Source organism: Thalassophryne amazonica, chromosome 4 (assembly GCF_902500255.1).
Source record: "Thalassophryne amazonica chromosome 4, fThaAma1.1, whole genome shotgun sequence".
NCBI lineage: Eukaryota > Metazoa > Chordata > Actinopteri > Batrachoidiformes > Batrachoididae > Thalassophryne > Thalassophryne amazonica.
This window is the reverse complement of record NC_047106.1, coordinates 84591808-84617367: the sequence shown is the minus strand read 5'-3', so window position 1 is coordinate 84617367 and position 25560 is coordinate 84591808. Positions and strand designations below refer to the sequence as shown.

General features: G+C 44.1%; 1 protein-coding gene across 1 annotated transcript in view; it reads left to right on the top strand.

Annotated features, from left to right (window-relative positions):
- Positions 1 to 25560, top strand: part of LOC117508950 (arf-GAP with Rho-GAP domain, ANK repeat and PH domain-containing protein 1-like) — a 315020-nt gene that overhangs the window by 160151 nt on the left and 129309 nt on the right. Inside the window, exons 12-14 of the mRNA XM_034168785.1 lie at positions 8863 to 9062; positions 10348 to 10433; positions 24091 to 24273. Coding sequence (XP_034024676.1) covers positions 8863 to 9062; positions 10348 to 10433; positions 24091 to 24273 — 469 coding nt within the window. The remainder of the gene's footprint in view (positions 1 to 8862; positions 9063 to 10347; positions 10434 to 24090; positions 24274 to 25560) is intronic.

Below are 25560 nucleotides of genomic sequence, written 5' to 3'. Positions count from 1 at the left end.
CAGGATGTACTGACAGCGGCTCACTTATTCCACATTTTATTATGTTACAGCTTTATTCCAAAATGGATAAAATTCATTTTTGTGAAAAATGTGAAAAAGGTTTTTTGAGATTTTTGCAAATTAAAAAAAAACAAAAAAAACTTACATGTTCCTAAGTATTCACAGCCTTTGACATGAAGCTCAAACTTGAGCTTAGGTGCATCTTGTTTCCACCGACCATCCTTGAGATATTTCTACAGCTTAATTGGAGTCCACCTGGGGTAAATTCAGTTGACTGGACATGATTTGGAAAGACACACACCTGTCTAAATATAAGGCCCCACAGTTGACAGTGTATGTCAGAGCACAAACCAAGCATGAAGTCAGAGGAATTGGCTATAGACCTCTGAGACTGGTTTTTCTCGATGAACAAATCTGGGGAAGGGTACAGAAACATTTCTGTTGCTTTGAAGGTCCCAATGAGCACAGTGGCCTCCATCATCTGTAAATGGAAAAAATATGGATCCACCAGGACTTTTCCTCGAGCTGGCCGCCCATCTAAACTGAGCGATTGGGGGAGAAGGGCCTTAGTCAGGGAGGTGACCAAGAACTCGCTGGTCACTCTGTCAGTGCTCCAGCATGCCATTGTGGAGAGAGGAGAACCTTCCAGGAGGACAACAATGTCTGCAGCAATCCACCAATCAGGCCTGTATGGTAGAGTGACCAGACAGAAGCCACTCCTTAGTAAAAGACACATGGCAGTTCACGTGGAGTTTGCCACAAGGCACGTGAAGGACTCTCAGACCATAAGAAACAAAATTCTGACCTGATGAGACAAAGATTGAATTCTTTGGTGTGAATGCCAGACATCATGTTTGGAGGAAACCAGGTACGATTCTTACAGTGAAGCATATTGGTGGCAGCATCATGCTGTGGAGATGTTTTTCAACAGCAGGAACTGGGAGACTAGTCAGGATTGAGGGAAAGATGAATGCATCAATGTACAGAGACATCCTGGATGAAAACCTACTCCAGAGCGCTCCTGACGTCAGACTGGAGCGACAGTTCTTCTTTCAGCAGGAAAATGACCCTAAGCACACAGCCAAGATACCAAAGGAGTGGCTTCAGGACAACACGATGAATGTCCTTGAGTGGCCCAGCCAGAACCCAGACCTGATCTGAACATCTCTGATCTGAAAATGGCTGTGCGCAGACACTCCCCATTCAATCTGATGGAGCTTGAGAGGTGCTGCAAAGAGGAATGGGGCAAAACTGCCCAAGCTTGTGGTATCGTATTCAAAAAGACATGAGGCTGTCAGTTGCTGCCAAAGTGCTTCAACAAAGTATTGAGCAAAGGCTGTGAATACTTATGTTAATTATGTTTTCTTACACAACCTTTACACAAAAGGCTATACCAGCACTGCAGAGAGGGCACCAGTGGACTTCAGTCTGCAGTTCATCTCCACCTTAAAGACACTAACCACACGTTTGAGGACAAGGAAGTTAAAATATTAACCAGAGAGAAGAAATGGTTTGAGAGAGGGGTCAAGGAGGCATTCTTTGTGAAACGTTTGAAACCCAGCCTTAACCGGGGAGGGGGTCTGAGACACGCTTTATCCCCTGTTTACAATGGGGTACTCAGGTCAAAGCAGTTCAGTCTTTTGTTCATGGTAATGAGTCATTCACGTCATCAGCAGAGTCGTCAAGGGAGCCATCAGGAGAGGGTCCCTCCCATCATTAGGAGGGACAGCTGCCCTGTCAGGAGGGTGCTAACTAGAGCACAATAGGTGCTAATTAGAGCTATTGTTTAGTCACTGGCCTATAGCAGTCTGCCTCTCGGTAGGAGGGGTCTGGTTAGGTTTAAAACTCCAGTTTTTGTGACTTCTTGATTATTCTTCTCTACAAGTGTCAAGACAGAAATCAGACCACCAGAGCAAGAATTTTAGCTGAGGAAGCTTCTGCGATTTGAAGCGAAACATCCTCGCGTCAAGTAACCCAATCCAGTCGAAGAATCAAGCCTTTCTACTATGTTATCTTAGTTTTTTTGTTTGTTTTGTTTTTTTTTTTTAATAAATTTGCGAAAATTTTAAAATAACTTTTTCATGTTGTAATTATGGGATGTTGTGAGTAGAAGTTTTAGAGGAAAAAATTAATTTCATCCATTTTGGAATAAGGCTGTAACATAAAATGTGGAAAAACTGAAGCGCTGTGAATGCTCTCTGGATGCACTGTATGTTGTCTCCTCTTACACAGGGCAGAACCTGAGTTTGTGAATGCGTGAGTCAGTGTCTGTGCTCCATTTCTAATCAGACTTAATTATGCTTCATAGTTCATACAGCATTTGTGATTGATCATTTAACACAACAGAATGTATATTGTATAAAATAAAACCATAACAGCACTGTAGCAATTGCATACGGTCCCATTACAAATAATGTTAAATTGACATCATTTGACTATTTGACCCACATTACCTTGGCCTTCACCCAAATGATTGACTTCTGGTTGACACTGCCAGTGCAGTTCTGGATTTCAATTAACTAAGTACCACATTTGGTCCAAATTGAGTTGAAAATCAAATTTCTTGCGCTTCACCTTTGCCAAAATGAATTCTTTAAACATAATTTTGAGGTAAACCTTCATTGACATACCAAGTTTGGCAGACATCAGCAAAATGACCTCGAACGAATATGCCATCAAGCACATGACCTTGGTCCTGATGATTGAGCTTTGACCAGTTTGACCTAGTTTGGCACTTATGGAACCTGCCTCCAAATGTGTGCCAAATTACCGCGAAAGCATGATCACCCCAGCGTTTATATCTTGACCTTGGAACATCTAAGTAAAGCTGGCCAGACGCCCTTAATGTCCTACTGTAAATTTTAAATCAATTTTAAAATGAACTGGAAGCCAGTGGAGTGAGTACAGGACGGGTGTAATATGCTCACGTCTAAAAGTGTTTGTTAAAAGACGAGCAGCAGCATTCTGCACCAACTGGAGACATGCAAGAGACGACTGATTAATGCCCAAATAAAGTGCATTACAGTAATCAAGTCTGGAGCTGATGAAAGCATGAGAAAGTGCTTTATTTTAGCCAAAAGGCGAAGTTGGAAAAAAAATTGCTTTGACTACAGAATTTATCTGTTGATCGAACCTCAAACAGCTATCAAATATCACTCCCAAATTCTTGACAGCTGGTTTTACATAGTTGGCCAAAGCACCAAAATTTGGTGTTACCACATTTGGTATGCCAGTGCGCTCAAACACCATGATCTCAGTTTTACCATCATTCAGGTAAAGGAAGTTTTGGGACAGCCACTGCTTTACATCACAAATACAATTAAATAATGATGACAAAGCATCACTCCCATTAGTCCTCACAGGCAGATAGATTTGCAGATCATCTGCATAACAATGAAAGGACAGGTTGTGCTGGGTTATAACTGACCCCAATGGCAGAATGTACAAAGAAAATAGAATCGGCCCAAGGACAGAACCCTGCGGCACTCCACAAGACAGATGAACAGTTGATGAGGAGAGGTCCCCAGTCATGACAGAAAAGCTCATTTCAGCCAAATATGATCTAAACCACTTAAGTGCAGTACCATGAATGCCAATAAAAAAGTACTGTGTGATCCACAGTATCAAAGGCCGCTGTGAGGTCCAGCAGAACCACTACAGCAGGATTCCCTGCATCCACCAACAAAGTGATGTCATTATGAACTTTTAAAAGTGCTGACTCAGTGCTGTGTCGCGATCTAAACCCAGATTGGAATTTTTCAAGGATGAGATTGTCTTCTAAAAATGATTGTAACTGTAAAAAGACAACCTTTTCTAAAACCTTAGATAGAAATGGCAGATGAGACACAGGTCTAAAATTGGATAAAACTGATGAGTCCAGGTGAGGTTTTTTAAGAAGAGGTCGAACCACAGCATGTTTAAAAGCAGCTGGAACAGACCCTGATCTAAGACAAGCATTGATAAAAGTTAGGAGACCCGCCCCAACAGTATTAAAAACCTCCTTCAGCACCGTAGCTGGAACAACATCTGAAGGACAACTTGTAGGTTTTATGTGTTTTACAACATCAGCGAGAGATGCAAAAGAAACATGCAAAAACACTTTGAAGGTGTAGTGTAACACAGACACATACATACAAAATGTTTCTCAAATTATAGTGTAATTAAAGTCTTTAAATAGTTAATCAACACTAGTCATTTTACACTTAGAGTTGATTTAACAGTCATACAGTTGAAGTTACACTGTTTTGAATGTGATCATATGCACTTGCTTCAGTGCTAATTTAACTGCAAAATTTACTAACTCCTGAGTTAGCATGTAAAGTATTTGATGTTGTTTAGGAATTATTGTAATATGAGTGAAAAGGACAGCTGAAATAATTGATTCAGATTGCGCTAACGTGCTCTTCGACATGCCTTATACTGGGCCTATCTGCAGTTGTGCTTTGTATTGGGCTCAGACACCCAGGATGTTTATGCCGTGATCTGCTTTTCAGCACATGATCTATGTCTGCCACATTGTTAAATTTTAAAATAATACGAGCAAAGTATCGCGCAGCAGCGCAAAGCCCGTTCATGGTACAGGGAGTCCTAAACAGGAAGTGCCAAATTATTAATCCACAGTAAAACTGGAAATGTTCAAATGTCACACACTTCCTGGATTGACAGACGAGATCCCATGGACTCTCACGGGAACTCAGTGGCAAGCTCACTCTCAAACAGGAAGTGTTGAATTCTCAGTCACAGTGAAACAGGAAATGTCAAATGTTGAACACTTCCTGGCATGGGTGGAGCTAGAGCAGAGGCCAGGGTTTCGCTGGACTCTCCTGAAATCTGATTGGACACAGAAGATTGACATCTCATGGCACCACACATCTGGTTGAAAGAGCTGCATTTTGAAATTAGTGAGTCACATTGACTGCTAGGTTCCTCCTGTCCAGTAGTTTGTGCTGTGTACCACAAAAAATTCTAATCCACCTTAGTAGAAGAAGAAAAATGTTTGCTTCGGATTTGAACTGAACACATTGTTTAAACTATGGACTTCTAATCACACCAAACTTATATTGGTGGCTCATTTAAAACCATCGGGTTCCCCTCGTGATGTGGTCCCCCCCACTTTTTAAAAGAACTTTTTCCTACCTTAGGGCAGTCTGTTCTGACCATTATAAACAGCAGCCTATCCTCCGGTGTTGTCCCTGTTAGTTTTAAAACACGCAGTCGTTCAGCCTTTGTTGAAGAAGCCTGGCCTCGACAGCACTGAACTATCAAACTTTAGGCCTATCTTCAAGTTGCCATTTGTCTCCAAGATCCTGGAGAAAATTGTCTATGCACAACTTTTAACTTACCTTGATGAACATAACATTTCAGAGGTTTTTCAATCTGGTTTTAAAATGTTGCATAGCACAGAAACTGCACTTTTAAAGGTTTTTAATGACATTTTAATGGCAAATGATAGTGGTAACCATGTCATTCTTGTCATGTTTGACCTGACTGCTGCTTTTGATACAGTTGACCACAACATACTGATAAATCTTTGCAGCAGCTTGTGGGCATCGGTGGGAGTGCCCTGGACTGGTTCAGGTCCTACTTAACTGGTAGGACTGTGTGCGTTGGCCTCGGGGTTTGTGAGTCCTCCTCTGCTCCACTTTTATATGGGGTCCCACAGGGTTCAATTCTTGGACCCCTACTCTTCTCCCTGTATTTGCTTCCCCTGGGGTCCATTCTCAGAAAGCATGGCATCAGCTTCCACTGCTGTGCTGATGACAGCCAGCTATATGTCCCCCAAAAGAAAAATGATGCCTCTTTTCTTCAGCCCCTTTTGTCCTGTCTTGAGGATGTTAAAGCCTGGATGGCATTGAATTTTCTTAATTTTAATGAAAAGAAAACGAAGGTGATTGTTTTTGGCACGAGCAGCTCCTGTTCTTGCTCACCTGTCAATCTAGGGCCTTTGTCAGCCTTTTCGAAATCTACTGTCACAAACTTGAGTTTTAAGATGGACAACGATTTTAAACTGGACCACCAAATCAGTGCAGTAGTCAGATCAAGTTTCTTTCACTTAAGGCAGCTTGCTAAGGTTAAGCCTTTTCTTGCACATCAGCACTTTGAAACAGCAGTCCATGCTTTTATTACCTCCCGGCTGGATTACTGTAATGCACTTTATTATGGAATTAGCCAGTCCTCCCTTGCACGTCTCCAGCTAGTTCAGAATGCTGCTGCCCGTCTGCTAACTGGTGCACGTAAGAGGGAGCACATTACACCTATCCTGGCCTCCCTCCACTGGCTGCCTGTGCATTTTAGAATTCATTTTAAGATTCTTTTATTTGTTTTTAAATCTTTAAATGGCCTTGCCCCGCCCTACCTCTCTGAGCTGCTTCATTGTTACGCCCCTGCTCGCCACCTCCGGTCAGCTGATCAGCTCCTCCTGGAGGTGCCGAGGTGCAAGCGTATGCTCAGAGGGGACCGAGCTTTTTCTGTTGTGGTTCCAAAGATGTGGAACGAGTTACCGCTCCACATCAGGCAGGCCTCTTCACTTTTTTGTTTTTAAAACTAATCTTAAAACCCACTTTTATGCACTGGCTTTTAACCCGGAATGAGATCTTGATCTGTTTTGGTTGTTTTAACTGATTTGACTTGTTTTAGTTAATTTTTTTAATTGTTTTTTATTTGTACTTTGTGGTTTGTTACCTTTTATATGTCCCCTTGTGTACAGCACTTTGTTTCAGCTGCAGCTGTTTTTTTTAAAGTGCTTTATAAGTAAAGTTGATTTGATTTGATATTGGTGAGTAAATGACCATATTTTATGCCAGAAATGAGGTCCAGGTTGTTAAAAGCAGCATTTCTCCTTTAATTAGGGTTGCCTTATTAAAGGAGAAATGTTGCTGTCTGTTTAAGCTAACAGACAGCAGCTGGTTCATGCTCTGTGTGCTTAATAGTGCAGCAGATAACTGAAACAATCCTTCAAATGGTGATACAAGCATCAAATTCAGCACAAATACAGCTGGGGCAAAATTAATGGAGCAACTTTAACTTTTGACCCTTGTACAAACTGAAACTGTCCTTTGTCACCATTCTTGCTGCTTTTACCTCATAATATGCAGCTACAGATTGTCGCGCATCGGGACGGAGCCGCATGGCGCAAAGCAACGCCGTGAAGAAGCCTCACAGGACATGTTCTGGCATGTCCAGCTCATCCACAATTTCTCGGATAGTCACACGACTGAAAAGCCACCGAAAGCCGTCTGAAAGCCGTCCTGTGAGACCAACACGGAGGTGCTTTTGTCCTGCGCCATTCGCGGCTCTGTGGCGCATTCCTCCGCTCCTCTTTCCATGACAAAAACTCCTGTAACAGTGGAATGTGCCGAAAAAGTGCTGATGTCCAAGTCTTCTGCCATTTCTGTGGTAGTCACACGATGTCCCGGATTAACACAGCCTTCACTTTGGAAATGATCTGGTCGCTTCAGCCTGTCGATCGCTGCTCGGAGTGCGGCGCGCTCTCAGCCGCTGTGGGTGGTCTTTAAAGCGGCTGTAACACTCCTTAATCTGTGTGATCCCCATAAAATCATCCCTGAAAGCCATCTGAATTTTCCGAATGGTGTCCACCTGGCTGTCTCTCACAGTTTCTGGAAAAATTTGATGCAGCAAAGCTCCAAATCGTTCAGACATTTTACTTGCAATAAAAATCCGACGAGGGGGGTGGACCACTGCTCACTCAAAGCCTGCTCACAGGTGAATGATGCAACCGACAGGTGTGAAAAAACTCACGCATACGCACGAAGGTTCAAGCTTGGCTGATGCAATCACACGTGATTCAAATCCATATGGTTTTTGCAAAAAAAATAAAAGGGCCAGATAGTTTTCTAACAGACCTCGTATATCATATTGATATGAAAATTCAGTAAGTTATATCTTCTATTATACATTCCAAATCTAAGGTGGAACTCTACTAGTGTTTACTAAGGTACACTTAAATATCTTTAAAAAAAAAAGTGAGTAGAGCCACTTAGGTGCCTGGTCTTAAGAACCAGGGATGGTAGGTTGAAAAGCTTTTTTATCCCATTGGAACTCTCCCTACCCACCTAAGCAGCTCAAGAATATGGACAGCATGTATATAAGTGACATTTACATGACAATTTATATGACAATATTGAGATAGGATAATTTGGCCATATTGTACAGCTCTACTGTGAACTAGCTGAAAACTTTGAATATTAATTTACATCTACATTAGGGGAGGTGATGGTCTAGTGGTTAAGCTGTTGGGCTTGTGACCAGAGAATCCTTTGTTCAAATCCCAGCCTGATCGGAAAATCACTAAAGACCCTTGGGCAAGGTCTTTAATCCCCGAGTTGCTCCCAGTGTATAGTGAGCGCCTTGTGTGGCAGCACCCTGACATTGGGGTGAATATGAGGCATTATTGTCAAGTACTTTGAGCGTCTCATGCAGATGAAAATGCAGTCCATTTTGCATTTAAAAAAAATGTGGCAGGGGGTTAAGAGGGCTGTAATTGGGGGTGGGGGGGGGGTGTCAGCTGAAAAGCAAAAAATGAAAAATGCTTAAAAAGGTGGGGGGTATGGGGAGCAGAGCCCCTACAGAAGATGAAAGACAAAATAAGGAAATTGCTTAAAAAGGCGGGGGTCGGGGGGGGGGCTGAAGGTTTTTTGCCATGCTAATGCTCCCCTGAAGCATTTACTCTAAAGTCTGAAGGACCTAAATGATATGGTGAGATGCTGAGGAGCTTAGCTCATTCATGTCCGTGACATATGCATATTATAGCAAATGTGTTAGCCTTCTTGTGACCAATTACTCTGTCAATGTCAAGATCTTTCACTGTTAAAATAATCTCTGGTTGTGTGTGGGTGACTACAGTTTCCTTACAGAGTCAGAACAGCTAAAGGATCAGTGGGTGGATGCCATGCAGGAAGCCATTGTTGAGGCCTTGTCTAATCGCGAGGTGGCAGAGAGAGTCTGGGCCAAGTCGAGCAACAGCTTCTGTGCTGACTGTGGAGCTGACACACCTGAATGGGCAGCCATCAACTTGTGTGTGGTGGTCTGCAAACAATGTGCAGGTTTGTGTGTGTGTGTCTGATTTTATGTTGTGTATTTTATTTCAACTGTAATGTATTTTGATGTCAATAAATGTTTTACTGTATTTTTAATATCTGTGATATCGCTTCAACATGTATTGACGGTTTATTTCATCCAGATGTTCTAGATCAATGGTGTCCAAAGACATTCCAGAAAGGGCCAAGAGGGTGAAGGTTCTGTTTGTAGCCACTGACTCCAGCAGGTGATTTCACTGATTAACATCACTTTGAGCAGATGGAATGAGTTCATCAGTGAAATCAGTCAGTCAGTGAGTCAGTGGCTACAAAGACAACCTGCACCCTCTTGGCCCTTTCTGGAATGTCTTTTGACACTACTGTTCTAGATGAATGAAAATAAATTGTAGGCTCATGGGTGCATGAATCTCTCATCAGTGAATGCCCTAACAACATTTTTCTAGATACTGCATGTTCTTTTTTTGACAGAGAACAACCAAATAAAATGGAGGCAACCTTTAAATGTCAGTTTCTTAAAATGCTTCCATCCAGAGATTGAGTTAAACATTCAACCCCTTCCTTCTTCTCCGAGACAGCCTGGTCCTGCTTTAAACCTCAGTAGCTCTGATTCTGGCATTTCCAATTTTGGCCACAGCACACACCAATCACAGCATCCTCACTTCCACCACTTCCAGTTTGACAACTGTTTTTAGATATATACACACACACACACACACACACACACACACACACACACACACACACACACACACACACACACACACACACACACACACACACACACACACACACACACACACACACAGGACTCAACAAAATTGACACCCAAGAAAAAAAGAAGGGTTTGGCTTACTTTTTGTTTTCACTTTTTGTTTGATATTCTCAGCTCTATCCATGGTGTTTTCTTGCTAACCCGAATCTTGACAACGTCACATTCTTGTTTTATGTTTGCTGTTACAGTATGAATTAGAATTTTTCTGTTATTGTTGCTCTTCAATTTTTCCAACAGTTGATTGCGCCCTCCCACCATTACTTTGCACCCTTCAGGAGGAAATTCAGAAATGAGAATTTTTCAATTATTGGTGCATTTCATATTTTCCCACCAGTTGTTTGCACTCTCTCTGCAGGAAATTTGTATCCCTCAAAGGTAGACACATTGTAGAGTATCGCTGAGAGAATCTCAGCTGCACGTATGGCTTATACAGAAAATAAAGTACACTTTTTAAAATATTAGTATCATTAATTTTTGCAAGGATTGTGACTGCTTGATGTATATCTGCATATGTTTCAGGAGAACACAGAGGACTAGGTCCCAGTATCTCGAAGATTCGCAGTCTAAAGTTGGACAGAAAAGTTTGGACAGAGGAGCTAATACAGGTATAAAGACACACATTGTGCACAGTTGTAAAACTGTCACACACCACTGTAACCTGACCTTTGGTTTGGTCTTCCAAGAAAACAAGTGGTTCTGCTCATTATTGCTATAACAACTACTACTACCACTTGGGCGTCACTGTACAGTAGAACTATGTTGTGTAGTGTTGACGTGCTACATGTATCGCCTCCCACGGTGAACCTCATTGTTGCCAGTACGCAAGTGGCTGTGCGTTCCAGTATGTCGTAAACATTGCACATTTGTTTGTAGCCATATTAAGGTCATATTATGTACTGTAGGAGTAAATGTTGGAAATGCCTGGATATTAAAAAATTGGGTAAAAATGGCATGACAAACCATGAAGCTGTGAACCATCAAATCCCTCACCTAGCTTAGGTGAAAACACGCACTGAATGATCTCATAAAGCCCTTGGAGGGTGTCTTGGAGTCAGTGGTAGATTGTGTCAAACTTGTGTGTGCCTACTTCATTTAATAAAGTCTCTGTGCCATCACAGATGTGTAAGTTGCCCGTTCCATGGGCACTAACACACCCCCATACCATCACAGATGCTGGTTTTTGAACTTTGCGCTGGTAACTATCTGGATGGTCTTTTCCCTCTTTTGTCCAAAGGACACAACATCCATGATTTCCAAAAACAATTTGAAATGTGGACTCATCAGACCACAGCACACTTTTCCACTTTGCGCCCGTCCATTTCAAATGAGCTTGGGCCCAGAGAAGGCGGTGGCATTTCTGGATGTTGTTGATGTATGGCTTTTGCTTTGCATGGTAGTTTTAACTTGCACTTGTAGATGTAGCAACAAACTGTGTTAACTGACAATGGTTTTCTGAAGTGTTCCTGAGCCCATGCGGTAAGATCCTTTACACAATGATGCCTGTTTTTAATGCAGTGCCGCCTGAGGAATCAAAGGTCATGGGCATTCAATGTTGGTTTTCGGCCTTGCTGCTTACGTGTAGAAAGTTCTCCAGATTCTCTGAATGTTCTGATTATATTATGGACTGTAGATGATGGAATCCCCAAATTCCTTGCAATTGAATGTTGAGAAACATTATTCTTAAACTGTGGACCTTTTTTTCACGCAGTTGTTCACAAAGTGGTGATCCTCACCCCATCTTTGCTTGTGAACAGCTGAGCCTTTTGGGGATGCTCCTTTTATACCCAATCATGACACTCACCTGTTTCCAGTTAGGTGTTCTTTGAGCATTTATCAACTTTCCCAGTCTTTTGTTGCCCCGTCCCAACTTTTTTGAAATGTGTTGCAGGCATCCATTTCAAAATGAACAAATATTTGCACAAAAACTTTGAACATTAAGTATCTTGTCTTTGTGGTGTATTCAATTGAATATAGGTTGAAGAGGAGTTTACATTTTACGCAACTTCCCAACTTCATTGGAATTGGGGTTGTATATTACCTGCCAATACTGCCGGTCAGATAGCGCATAATAAATTAAAGTAAGGCCTATACAGACACTGGCACCTTGTGGCTGATGTTTATCCACAGATACCATAGCATAAAGCAGATCAGAGACTGACACACTCCCCCTGGATGGGTCCGGCGTCCATCACAGGTTACTTTCTCAGCCATGGGTGATACGCATTTACGGCTGGGTGTATAGAGTCAATGTACATGAAGTGTCTTGCCCAAGGACACAGAGAAGTGGTGTTGGCATGAACCCTGGCCTACATATTGGTTATCTAACCCCTTATCCCACTGGGATACCTGCTTTGTAGGTGATAATAAACAAAAAAAAATTGAACAAAAAGATTTTAAAAACTTGGTAGTCAAGGTTTTCATAAAAACTGAATTAGCCATGCTTAAAGCCAGATGGTGTATATTTTCAATAAACTGCCACAATATTACTGCTGCACAAGTGGATGCAATCTCCAATTGCCTTGGAGCACAACAATGTTTGTGATTTAAGCATATATTGTTTTATAATGCTGTGACTGATTAACTGTACTGAGTTTGGGGTTGTACAGTCCTTAGATTTGGTGGTACGTGAGATTGCATTGATCTGAATAATTTGGCATGTATCCTGTGAAATGCAATGATACAATCTTAAATAGGTTCAACCTGTCCAGTTTAACACAGTAACTCAACACAGTGGTAAATAAACTGCATTCATATAGCCCTTTTCCATCTGCATCAGACTTTCAAAGTGCTTTACAATAATGCCTCACATTCACCTCAATGTCAGGGTGCTGCCATACAAGGAGCTCACTACACACTGGGACCTTACCCAAGGGCCCTTAGTGTTTTTCCAGTCAGGTTGGGATTTGAACCAAAGATCCTGTGGTCTCAACGGACTTTGGTGAACTTTGATACAGCAGCTGAACTCAAAATCAAAGTTTGTTTTGCTCATGGAACATACTATATATCCGTCTACCACCTGCTGGACATGTATGGGATTGTTGCGGGGGGGTGCCCTTATATGTTCCTTCCTGTAATTTGTGTTGCCAATGAATGGATTATTATCATAGTCTTCTGGATCGGGCATTTTGAGTTAAATTTTGTGCCACTGTCATGCGCAAGCAGATTTCTTTCTTTTATGCATCTCCAAGACTTCATCTTTGCCACAATGATTGTTTGGTTTCGTGAACATCTTGCAGACCCCGAGAGTTCAGTATGGTTACCAGCAGCATGTCCACTCCTTCAGCAGAAAGGAGAAACCACTGCCAATCTTTTCCACCTGCCACAATCTGAAAGTAAACAAGTTATCAGTTAATGACAAAAATAAAACGAGAGTTACGAATGTAACTACAGTTCTGTGAATTCCGGATGACCACCAGAGGGCGGTGCTTTAGCACCTGGATAACTACATGTGCGCAGCACAGAGGTCGAGAATATATACCAACAAAGTCACACCATTGAATGTGACCTGGGTGACGTCACTGGTTGTCTTTATATACCAGACGCACCCAGCGCTCGCTTCTTTTCGGAATGAACTCGCAAGACTCTGAGTGACAAGCAACTCTGGCGGTCATCCGGAATTCATAGAACCGTAGTTACATTCGTAACTCTCGTTCTATTTCATTACTCCTGACCGCCAGAGGGCGGTGCTTTAGCACCTGGATGACTTAATACCAACAAGGTCACGAAGAGTCACACTCACCTCGCATCAGCAGTGGGGAGTGGAGGCAGACAACACCGCCGAAGTCACCGCAGGAGGAGCGGCCACATTCAGTCTGTAATAGCGGGCGAAGGTACAGGACGAAGCCCACGTAGCAGCAGCACAAATATCACTCAAAGGGACACCTCTCAGTGCAGCCCAGGAGGTGGACACCCCTCTGGTGGAATGGCACGTAACCTTAGGAGGCTGAAGACCTCTGGACCTGTATACTTGTAAAATGGCATCCACGACCCAATGCGAGAGTCGCTGCTTTGAGACAGCACAGCCTCTTTTGTGATCACCGTAACACACAAACAGGGCATCCGTTTTCCGGATCCCGGCAGTCGCACTAATGTACTGCTTCAACATTCGGACAGGACACAGGGAACCTGAAACAGATAATCCTGGATCAGAATGTGGGACATACACAGCCAAGGAAACTGGCTGGTTAACATGAAAAGTTGAAATTCTCTTGGGTAAAAAGGACGGATTAGGCCACAGCGTAACCCCAGATCCGTCAGAATTCCATCGCAAACAGTCCCCAGCGACTGAGAGGGCATGGAGCTCTCCCACCCGCTTAGCCGAAGACAGTGCAAGTAGAAAGGCATTCTTCACTGACGCCCATTTAAGATCAGCACTTTCAACTGGTTTGAAAGGGGATAAGCTTAAACCTTCCAGGACTAGAGGAAGGTCCCATGAAGGTACGCGTGCAAGCCTTGGAGGCCGCAAACGTAGAGCACCTTTCAAAAAACGACACACTAAGAGGTGTGAACCCACTGACTGGCCATCAACGTAGACATGCCGGGCAGAGACTGCAGCAACATAAACCTTCAAGGTAGCGACAGAAAGTCCTTTCTCCAGCAGTTCTTGTAAATATGTGAGGAGAATAGGCACAGGGCAATGCTCCGGGTCTAACTTTTGTTTCTCACACCACCGCGCAAACAGCTTGCATCTGTTGTCATACAAAGCCCTGGTAGAAGCAGCACGTGAATTAAGGATAGTCTGAACAACAGCCTGGTCACAAGAACTTAACAAGGAGTCTGGCCCCTCAACGGCCACACATACAGTTGAAGGCGTTCTGGGTGAGGGTGCCAAATCCTCCCCTGTAGCTGTGACAACAAATCCTTCCTCTCCAGGAGAGCCCAAGGTTCTCCCTCGAAGAGTTTGTAAATCATGGGAAACCAAATCCTCCCAGGCCAGAATAGAGCAACCAGCAGCACCCTGTGGCTGCCCTGATCAATCCTGTGCAGTGTCAACATCAGCAGTGGGAGAGGAGGGAAGGCATAAAGGAGGCAATCCGGCCACGGGTGAGCCAATGCATCCTGCCCCAGCGGGCTGTCTGGTTCCAAGAGGGAGTACCATCGTGGGCAATGTGTCGAGGTGCTTGAAGCGAAAAGGTCCACTTCCGCTGCACCATATTTCTGCCAGATCATTTGGACCACAATCGGGTTCAGTCTCCACTCTCCCGGTGGTGGTTTCTGTCTGGAGAGTAAATCCGCTGCACTGTTCTGTACACCGGCAGATGAACTGCTCTGACACTCTGAAGGCGAGGCAACGCCCATAAGAGAAGCCGAGTTTCTGCCAATGAGTGATTGGAGCTGGTGCCCCCCTGATGGTTTATGTGATAGACTGTTGACGTGTTGTCCGACCGGACAAGAACATGTCTTCCTCTCAGGGCTGGGAGGAAATGCTTGAGAGCCAGTCGCACAGCGCGAAGCTCCAGCACGTTTATGTGTTGGAGTCTCTCCTGGGGACTCCAGACACCCCTCACCATCCTGTGATTCCACACGACCCCCCAACCTTTGAGTGATGCATCTGTAACAACCACCTCTCAGCGAGAAGGAACAGAGCCTAGAGGGACACCCTTGCAGATGAAGTCCATGTTCCTCCAGGGTTTGAGGTGCAGAAGGCACTGGTTGGAGAGTCGTACAAGCCTGTGCTGATGCAACTTTGAGTTGAGGCGTAGGTTGTTGATCCAAATCTGTAGGGGACGTAAGAACAGAAGTCCCAAAGGTACCACTAGCGTCATTGCAGTCAGTTTGCCCATCAACCAGAGCAGCAAACCAAAAGGCAGCATCACAGCCTGTTGAATGTGTGAGACGAGACGAATTACATCGTCCACTCTCTGCGGGGATGGCGATGCAGTCATAGTCAGGGAGTTGATGGCAATGCCGATGAAGGTCGTTTGTTGACTGGGAACAAGAGAACTCTTTGCAAAGTTCACTGTGAGTCCTAAATGAGAGACATGGTTCAGTAGAAGAGCTGTGTCGTTGTGCGTCTGCTCCTGAGTCGGAGCGCAGACAAGCCAATCGTCTAACTAGGGTAGGATTCTTAATCCAAGAGCTTGCAGTGGGGCTAGTGCTGCAGCCATACATCTGGTAAATGTACGAGGGGCAAGAGAGAGGCCGAAAGGAACCACCCTGAACTGGTATGCCTGACCTTCGAAAGCAAAGCGGAGAAACTGCCTGTGATGAGGTGTCACTGGCACATGGAAATAGGCGTCTAAGTCGACACTTGTGAACCAGTCTCCTGGTGTGATAGTTTGAAGGACGTCTACTGTGCGGAGCATGTGAAACTGCAGCACTTTGATATAACGATTCAGACGTCGGAGATCGAGGATAGGACAAAAGCCGCCATCCTTCTTTGGAACAAGGAAGTAAATTGAGTAGAACCCCCTGAGCTGGTCTGATCTGTGAACTGGCTCTATGGCCCCCTTCTCCAGGAGTTCCAAAATCTCCCGTTGTAGGGCAGCAGACTGCACCGAGTTGGAAACAACAGTCATCCTCACCCCATTGAACTTTGAAGGACGACATCCGAACTGAATTCTGTAACCTTCGAACAAGGTTGAAATGTCCCATGGGTCTTGAACTTGAGCCTCCCAGTGGCTGAGTTGATTTTGTGAAAAACGGCTGGGGGCCAAACATTGGCAATCAGACCCGACCACCTCTGCCTCGCATCCCTGAGGACCTCTGGGTGCGATTACTGGAAGCTCTGCGAAACCGTTCAGTTCTCGGGGGTCTGCCCGTAGGCTCACGAAAGGCAGGCTGCTGGGAGAGCTGGCCCTCAACTGCAAAAGCACGTGCAGCTCTGGGAGTCGGTGGAAGCCTGGATGTAGAGTGAAAAGCTGTAGCACGTCTGACTGGCTGAGGTGTAGGTCAACAAACTGTTGCCGAGATTTACTAGCCTCGACAGCACGCTCTAAAGTTTGTTGGGCCGCAGGTCCAAATACTTGGCCTGGAAGAACCAGCAGCGAACGGAGTGTGCCTCTGCAGGATTCGGAAAGGGGGGACTGCGCAAGCCACACCTGACGTCTAGTGATGGTAAGGGTTGACATCAGTCTGCCAAGCTCTCTGGACATATAAGCAAAGGTTTGGAGTGAGGCATCACTAAGACTTTGCGTAGCATCATCAACCTCTGCCTCCCTCAAAGACTTTGAGAGGGCAAGGGCTAAATGGGACAGTGAGTTGCCTAGGCGACCGATGCGAGCAGCTATGTCATAGCTTTTGGTGAGGAGGTCATCAGTGACCCTACACTGAGGGCGTGGGCAGCGGGCATCCGGCCGTGCAGCATCAGCTGGAGCCACAACCAGGTTCGCAATAATGCTGTCAACGGCAGGCATATGGTTCAGACCATACTGCGCTGAATCACACATAGAGCTAAGGGCTCTGCAGTCCTGTGATAGATGGGTCAATGATTTGGGGTCCGCCCAACATCGGTGGAGCTCCTCGATATATGGTTGTGAAACTGGAACGTTGAACACAGGCTTCTGAGTGACTTTGAAAAAGGCACTTGAAGCGGTGGTTTCCGGGATTGTCGACCCCAAGCCTGGATAAAGCCAACTGAACAGCTTGCTTGACAAAGGATAGTCCAGGTTCGGTTTGCAGCATGGACTCTGCCTCGGAGGTATGAGAGCCCACTAATGAATGGCTTGGAGAAAGACTCCTCTCATCCTCATCCTCCACACAGTTTATATCACTTGTCATGTACAAGGAATCAGTTGCAGCAGTAGACACGACATTGTCCTCCTGCTAAGTAACTACATTCGTCTGATCAGCCTCATTAGGGACAGCAGGAACTGTCACTGCATCCTTAGGCTGTAGATTCAGAAGCAAGGACTTAATCTGAGCAAACTCAGAAGTCAACGTTTCAACCTTTTCAGCCAAAGCATGGTCATGAGTAACCTTCTTAGTAGAAGGGGCTCCTGCATGTGGGCGTTTAAGGCGCTTTGGGTCCTTCCTGGGGCTGGAGGCCAAAGTCGCACTAGATATTCCACTTTCCAATGCCGCAAGTCTAGCAGATCTCTCTGCCAGTGGCATGCTGGCACAATTAAGGCAGGCATCGCCAGTCAGGGCTTCCCTCAGGTGTCCGATCCCAAGACAGGAGGGGCAAAACATATGTCCATCATCTGGGCTCAAGGGAGCCAAACAGGTACTACAGCCATGCAACAAAGGCCCTGTCAACATTGTGGACTGCATGCAGATGGCTAACGCAAGCCCTGATGGTTACAAATGGAAAGACAAAGCGTGAATCACTCACAGTGTAAATAGTAACAAGAGGCACGGAGCGTGAAGCACTCACAGCCGTCGGCTTGACATGAGGCACGGAGCGTGAAGCACTCACAGCCGTCGACTTGACACGAGGCACGGAGCGTGAAGCACTCACAGCCGCAGACTCGACACGAGGCACCGAGCGTGAAGCACTCACAGCCGTCGGCTTGACACGAGGCACGGAGCGTGAAGCACTCACAGCCGTCGGCTTGACACGAGGCATGGAGCGTGAAGCACTCACAGCCGCAGACTCGGCACGAGGCACGGAGCTTGAAACACTCACAGTGTAAAAGCTAATACAAGGCCCGGAGCGTGAAACACTCACAGCCACAGTAATAACACGATGCACACAGCCGAAAAAACTCACAGCCCAAGTGCTAAGTCACTTAGAGCAATGACGACAACACTAGCTGCTAGCGGAGCTGTTAAACTTAGCAAATGGCGGCAGTGCAGACAAAGTACTTCAAGGAGTGGAAAACACTCACGGCAAACCCAACACAGTACACTATACTGGTTCTGATACACACACTACCACGTAGTTAACGGGGTTAGTGACACAACTAAAAAATAGCCAGCTTTCATCGAAACAACACAGCTAATGTGCACAGAGGAAAATATCCAGCAGGGCAGCGGCAAGGCGCGCACCCGGCGTTTAGGAAGGTGTACTCATGACAGGCGTCAAAGAATACAAAAAAACGGTGAAGCCGTGTCTCGCAGCCTCTTGAGGACGTGTGCAGTGCACGTAGCTCCAACCGAAGGTGGGTTGCGAGGCTACAAGCGAGAGTGGCAATCGCAGCTAAATGCGTTCTCAACCTCTAAGAATGCGAGAATGTAGAAAAAAGCGAGCGCTGGGTGCGTCTGGTATATAAAGACAACCAGTGACGTCACCCAGGTCACATTCAATGGTGTGACTTTGTTGGTATATATTCTCGACCTCTGTGTTGCGCACATGTAGTTATCCAGGTGCTAAAGCACCGCCCTCTGGCGGTCAGGAGGAATGAAATAGAACTACTACTTCTTTGTGTTTATTAGTGGATTGCAAACTATAGCTAGTTTGCAATCCACCACCACCACCTCCTATACCACCACCTACTGTGTTCGAGTCTGTGGAATAATGGCAGTTATTCTATCTATTTTCTATACCTGCTTATTCACGGGGGACATGGAGTCTAGTTTCTATATGATTTACTTCAATCAAGCATACAGCATACCACAGCAGTCCCCAGGCACACACTGGACAGGATGTCACTCTGTCGCAGGGGAAACAATAAGTTGAAAAATAAAATAATCAAAAAAAAAAAAAAAAGAGCAGAGCCACTTAGCTGTAGCTTGAAATAAGCTTGTTAGTTTCTGTTATTTCCAAAGCCTACACTGCAAAATCTGTCCCTCTCAAAATAAGCCAAATAATCTGAAAACTACAAAAATTGTTTTGTACTAAGCAAAAATAAATAAATAAATCTGCCATTGTGGTCAGAAAATTTTACTTGGTTAGAATTCTTAAAACTAGCAAAATGTCCTGGCACTGAATAATAAAAATATCCCTTAAAACTAGACAGAATTCTTATTTTATGATTAGCCTCTGTCTTAAAATAAAGAAAACAATCTTACCCCTTTGCTTGGATGATTTGAAATCCATTGCCTTTCCTTCTTACTGGTTAAATACAGTTTGATAATAGCTGGAAAAACTTGCTAAGAAAAAGTGAGATACATTTTCCAAAAATAAGACATTATTTCTTATGTAAAAATAATGCATGAAAATATCATTTTTCTATTTAGACAAAAATTAAGTCAGTTTCTTTAAACAAGTCTTTTTTTTACTTTCTTAAGCCTCGGTCCCACCGAATAATGAAGGCTGAAGAAGGAGCCACGCATGGGTGTGGGTTCATTATTCGAAGAATGACCCACGTTTTCATCTATCACGTATCCACTATGAAGGTGCCACTATGTGCCTCTCTGTACCCCGCATGTGCTGCATAGCAGCCTCTAGTGAGCCACGACCGACCTGTCATTACAGCCTCGAATGGCTCACATCAGCCACACTAAGCCACGTAGTGCCATGATAGCGCCATGATAATGCCATGTTGGCGCACATTTAGGCATGAGTTTGGTCCAAACCTCCAGCCCTCCCAGACCTGGTCCCTTCAAAGTGTGGGTTTTCAATTCACAGATTCACAGCAGCATTTAAAGATGTCCCTTCCTTTTTTTTTTTTTTTTTACCCAGCCCAAAAATAGACACTCCATCACAGTTCTGCAGTTGTGCGCTGTGCGCCAGGCTGCTGTCCACCTGTAATGCACCAGACCAGCTAGACCCGAACCACGGGTTCCTGGAGAGCCACCTCTGTGCTCCTCGCTGGCTCCGCGGCTCTCTGGCTTTTCTTCTGCGGCTTTAAACACACAAAACTTGGTTGTCCGTTTATTTCTGCAAAATCGCTCTTTTACGTGCGCTGCTGTTGTCCTTTCATGGACAGCTGCCTCTGTGCTCTTTCTAAGTGGCTTCCTTTCCATCCGTGGCTTGCTGGCTTTGTTTTTTCCCTGGCTTTAAGCACAATCATTTTTACAACATGAATCCACTTTTAACTTTGTGTTTGTCCATTTATTTCTGCAAAAGCACTCTTTTGCACGCTGTGCCATTCTGCATACAGAATGAGGTGGCCGTTTTATTATATACACCTGTGGATCATTTTATATATATATATATATATATATATATATATATATATATATATATATATATATATATATATTTCTTTATTTCTTCCGCAGCTTACAACTTTTAACTTTCAAATCAAATCAATTTTATTTATATAGCGCCAAATCACAACAAACAGTTGCCCCAAGGCGCTTTATATTGTAAGGCAAAAGCCATACAATAATTACAGAAAAACCCCAACGGTCAAACGACCCCCTATGAGCAAGCACTTGGCGACAGTGGGAAGGAAAAACTCCATTTTAACAGGAAGGAACCTCCAGCAGAGCCAGGCTCAGGGAGGGGCAGTCTTCTGCTGGTACTGGTTGGGGCTGAGGGGAGAGAATCATGAAAAAGTCATGCAGTGGAAGAGAGCAGAGATCAATCACCAATGATTAAAAGCAGAGAGGTGCATACAGAGCAAAAAGAGGTGAGTAAAAAGAAACACTGGGTGCATCATGGGAAACCTCCCAGCAGTCTAAGTCTATAGCAGCATAACTAAGGGATGGTTCAGGGTCACCTGATCCAGCCCTAACTATAAGCTTTTTCAAAAAGGAAAGTTTTAAGCTTAATCTTAAAAGTAGAGCGGGTGTCTGTCTCCCTAATCCGAATTGGGAGCTGGTTCCACAGGAGAGGAGCCTGAAAGCTGAAGGCTCTGCCTCCCATTCTACTCTTACAAACCCTAGGAACTACAAGTAAGCCTGCAGTCTGACAGCGAACCGCTCTGTTGGGGTGATATGGTACTAAGAGGTCCCTAAGATAAGATGGGATCTGATTATTCAAAACCTTATAAGTAAGAAGAAGAATTTTAAATTCTATTCTGGAATTAACAGGGAGCCAATGAAGAGAGGCCAGTATGGGTGAAATATGCTCTCTCCTTCTAGTCCCTGTCAGCACTCTAGCTGCAGCATTTTGAATTAAGTGAAGGCTTTTCAGGGAACTTTTAGGACAACCTGATAATAATGAATTACAGTAGTCCAGCCTAGAAGAAATAAATGCATGAATTAGCTTTTCAGCATCACTCTGAGACAAGACCTTTCTAATTTTAGAGATATTGCGCAAATGCAAAAAAGCAGTCCTACATATTTGCATAATATGCGCATTGAAGGACATATCCTGATCAAAAATGACTCCAAGATTTTTGACTCCAAGAAAAAATGACTCCAACAACTTTGTGTTATGGCTTCAAAATCGATCTTTTGCGCCCTCTCCACCTGTGTTGCCGCACAGCTCCTGCTCTTAGCTGCTCCACTGGAGTTATTATCTTCCATGGCTTTAAACACACATCCACTTTGACGCAATCACCCAAATTTTAACTTTGTGTTCGTCCAATATTGACTGAAATATCACTTTTTTGTGAGCTGGCGTTCTGCCTAAATGCTCGTTTGAAGCGTGATGATGAGTTACTGCCTCAGTGCGCACACACAGCGGAGCTCATGTGATCTATTAATTCCAGAAGTGATTAGAGGTGTTTTCAGCATCCAAGGTTTGACAGAAAATGATTAATCCGCTACAAAATAATTATTTTATATAGAGTCCAGCGCACAGAGCAGGTGGAATTGTGTGCGCAAGAGAAGAGCTGCTCCAAAAATAGCCTCTCAGGTCCTGCCTCAGTGCGCACACACAGCGGAGGTCATGTGATCCATTAACAAGATATTAAATCAACATACTTTTACATACAACAGACATCAATATACAGACATACTTTTACAGCTAGGAACTGTTTTATCAAGCTATAAAAAAACATTAAAAATAATTACCTTAAGCTGTTCAAAATACATTCCACATGGAGCAGGAAAGAGGAAAAAAAAAGTGTCCAGATGAAACAGTCCTCTGTGATGCCAGAAGTGATTAGAGGTGTTTTCAGCATCCAAGGTTTGGCAGAAAATGATTAATCCGCTACAAAATAATTATTTTATATAGAGTCCAGCGCACAGAGCAGGTGGAATTGTGTGCGCAAGAGGAGGGCCGTTCCAAAAATAGCCTCTCAGGTCCTGCGAAGGTGCCAGGCGCACGGATAATGGATTTTTTGCAGACTTGTAAGCACCACGCAAATGCCTCTAAGCCGCCGCAGTAACTCGAACACAAACTGTGCCACGCTGTTGTTGCTAAATTTTGAACATCTTGAAATTAGCGCCACGCTCAGAGAGGAGCCTCGTTAACTGAAGATAATGCCTCTAAGAGCAACTCTGAGCCACTATACTGCCACGATAGCTCACGAAACAAAAAAAAACAGGGTGCGTGGCTCCTTCTTCATCCTTCATTATTCGGTGGGACCACGGCTTTACTTTCTCACTTATTGCAGTGTAGGCCTGGTGGCCACCATGGCCACCTTTTCTTCCAAAATTGCAAAACAGGAAAACAATGTTAAGAAGGAACATTTATATCCAATAATTGTTTTACCACAATGTATATCCATCCATCCATTTTCTTCCGCTTTATCCGGAGTCGGCAGCAGCTCAAGCAAAGCCGCCCAGACCTACCGATCCACACACACCTCCCCCAGCTCCTCCGGTGGAACCCCAAGGCATTCCCAAGCCAGCCGAGAGATGTAGTCCTTCCAGCGTGTCCTGGGTCTTCCTCGGGGCCTCCTCCCAACGGTACGTGCCCAGAACACCTCTCCAACGAGGCGTCCAGGGGGCATCCGGAAAAGATGCCTGAGCCACCTCAACTGACTCCTTTCAACTTGGAGGAGCAACGGCTCGACTCCGAGCTCCTCGCCCTATCTCTAAGGGAGCGCCCAGCCACCCTGCGGAGGAAACTCATCTCAGCCGCTTGTACTCGCGATCTCATTCTTTCGGTCTCTTCACCACGACGGTCCGATACAATGACCGCATCGCTGCAGATGCTGCACCGATCCGTCTATCGATCTCACGCTCCATCCGTCCCTCACTTGTGAACAAGACCCCGAGATACTTAAACTCCTCCACTTGAGGCAAGGACACTCCACCGACCTGAAGAGGGCAAAGCACCTTTTTCCGATCGAGAACCATGGCCTCGGATTTGGAGGTGCTGATTTTCATCCCAGATGCTTCACACTCGGCTGCAAACCACCCCAGTGCACGCTGAAGGTCCTGATTTGATGAAGCCAAGCCAACAGAACCACATCGTCCGCTTAAATTTTATATATATATGTGTGTATATATATATATATATATATATTAAAGTTACTCACGGGATTTGAACCTGCAAGGTTCTAAGTGAAAGACGGGCACTTTACCACTAACACTATGCTCACCTATGCATTATTCCCAGTTTTAATGTTGAATTTGTCCTTAATTCTCCTGTGACAGTTGTTCCTGTTGCTCCGCAATGATCGGTCTAACACGTTCTGGGCAGCGAACGTTCCACCAAGTGAAACTCTCACACCCTCCAGCTGCAGTGAGGATAGAAGGCGGTTCATCACCAATAAATACCACCAGGGCAAATACCGGAAGTACCATCCCCTGTATGGAAACCAGAAGGAGCTTAACAATGTAAGTCAAAATAAGTCTGTCTTCTGTGGTGTGTAGCTGTGTTGGCATCTAGTTCATCCAATGCCACTTGTCACTGGCATTGGATGCACTATCTATTTTGAGTTGCTAATGGGAGAAAATAAATATTAAAACAACATTCTCATCATGAAATATATAATTTTACAACATTTTAACATCAGAATCGAATTTATTGCCAAGTAAGTTTGCACCTACAAGTAATTTTATCTGGTATTATTGGTGCATAGACAATAAGACCCTGTACTTTGTGGTATTGGGGGGGCATGGTAAGTGGGGGTCTCCATGTCCATCATCAGCTTTTATGGAGCTATAAAAACAATTGTAATATTTTCTGTTCTTTTTCTAAAGTCTTGTGACCTGTTGTAAAGCAAACTTGCACTCAAGGAGGGATGGTTAGTCAATATGACTTTAATTAAGCCTAAGTTATTTTTTTCAATTGCGCCCGTTCAGGGTCACCATAGCAGATCATTTATCTCCATCTTATGTTGCCCTATTTTATCTCCCTCCTTCAAACCAACCACCTTTAAATTCCTTCCTCACCACATGCATCAACCTCTTCTTTGGCCTTCTTTTCCCCTTCCTGCCTGTCGTTTCGAGTTTCCATCCTCAGCTTCTTTACCCTGATACTCCCTGCGTTCGTCCTCTGTAAATGCACAAACTGTCACAATCTCTCTTCTCTCACTCTACATGGAAGAAGTTTTTTTTTAAGTTTTTGCAAATTTAGTAAAAATTAAAATCTAATAAATCACATGTACGTATATAAGTATTCATACCCTTTTTTATGCACCTTTGGCAGTAATTATAGCCTCAAGTCTTCTCAGTTTAGACAAGCGGCTAGGTCTAGGAAGAGTCCTAGTCCATCTGAACTTATGGATACACCTAAGATTAATTTTGATCTTCATGGCAAAGGCTGTGAATACTTATGTACATGTGACTTCTTACTTTTTTATTTTTAATAAATTTGCAGAAGTCTAAAAAAAAAAAACTTACATTGTCATTATGTGGTATTATGTCTAGAATTTTGAGGAAAAAAATGAATTTCATCCATTTTGGAATAAGGCTGTAACATAACAAAACGTGGAAAAAGTGGGGTGCTGTGAATACTTTTTGTATGCACTGCAAATGACTGCTGTCACTCTTGTTCACCCTGTCTGCACTCTACTACTCTACACTCTCACACTGTCCTCCTGTGTGTGGTGAATATGGCCACAGACATATCTTTACAGAATCCAAAGTTGCCTGAATTTTTCACTTTTAACAAAGAATTGT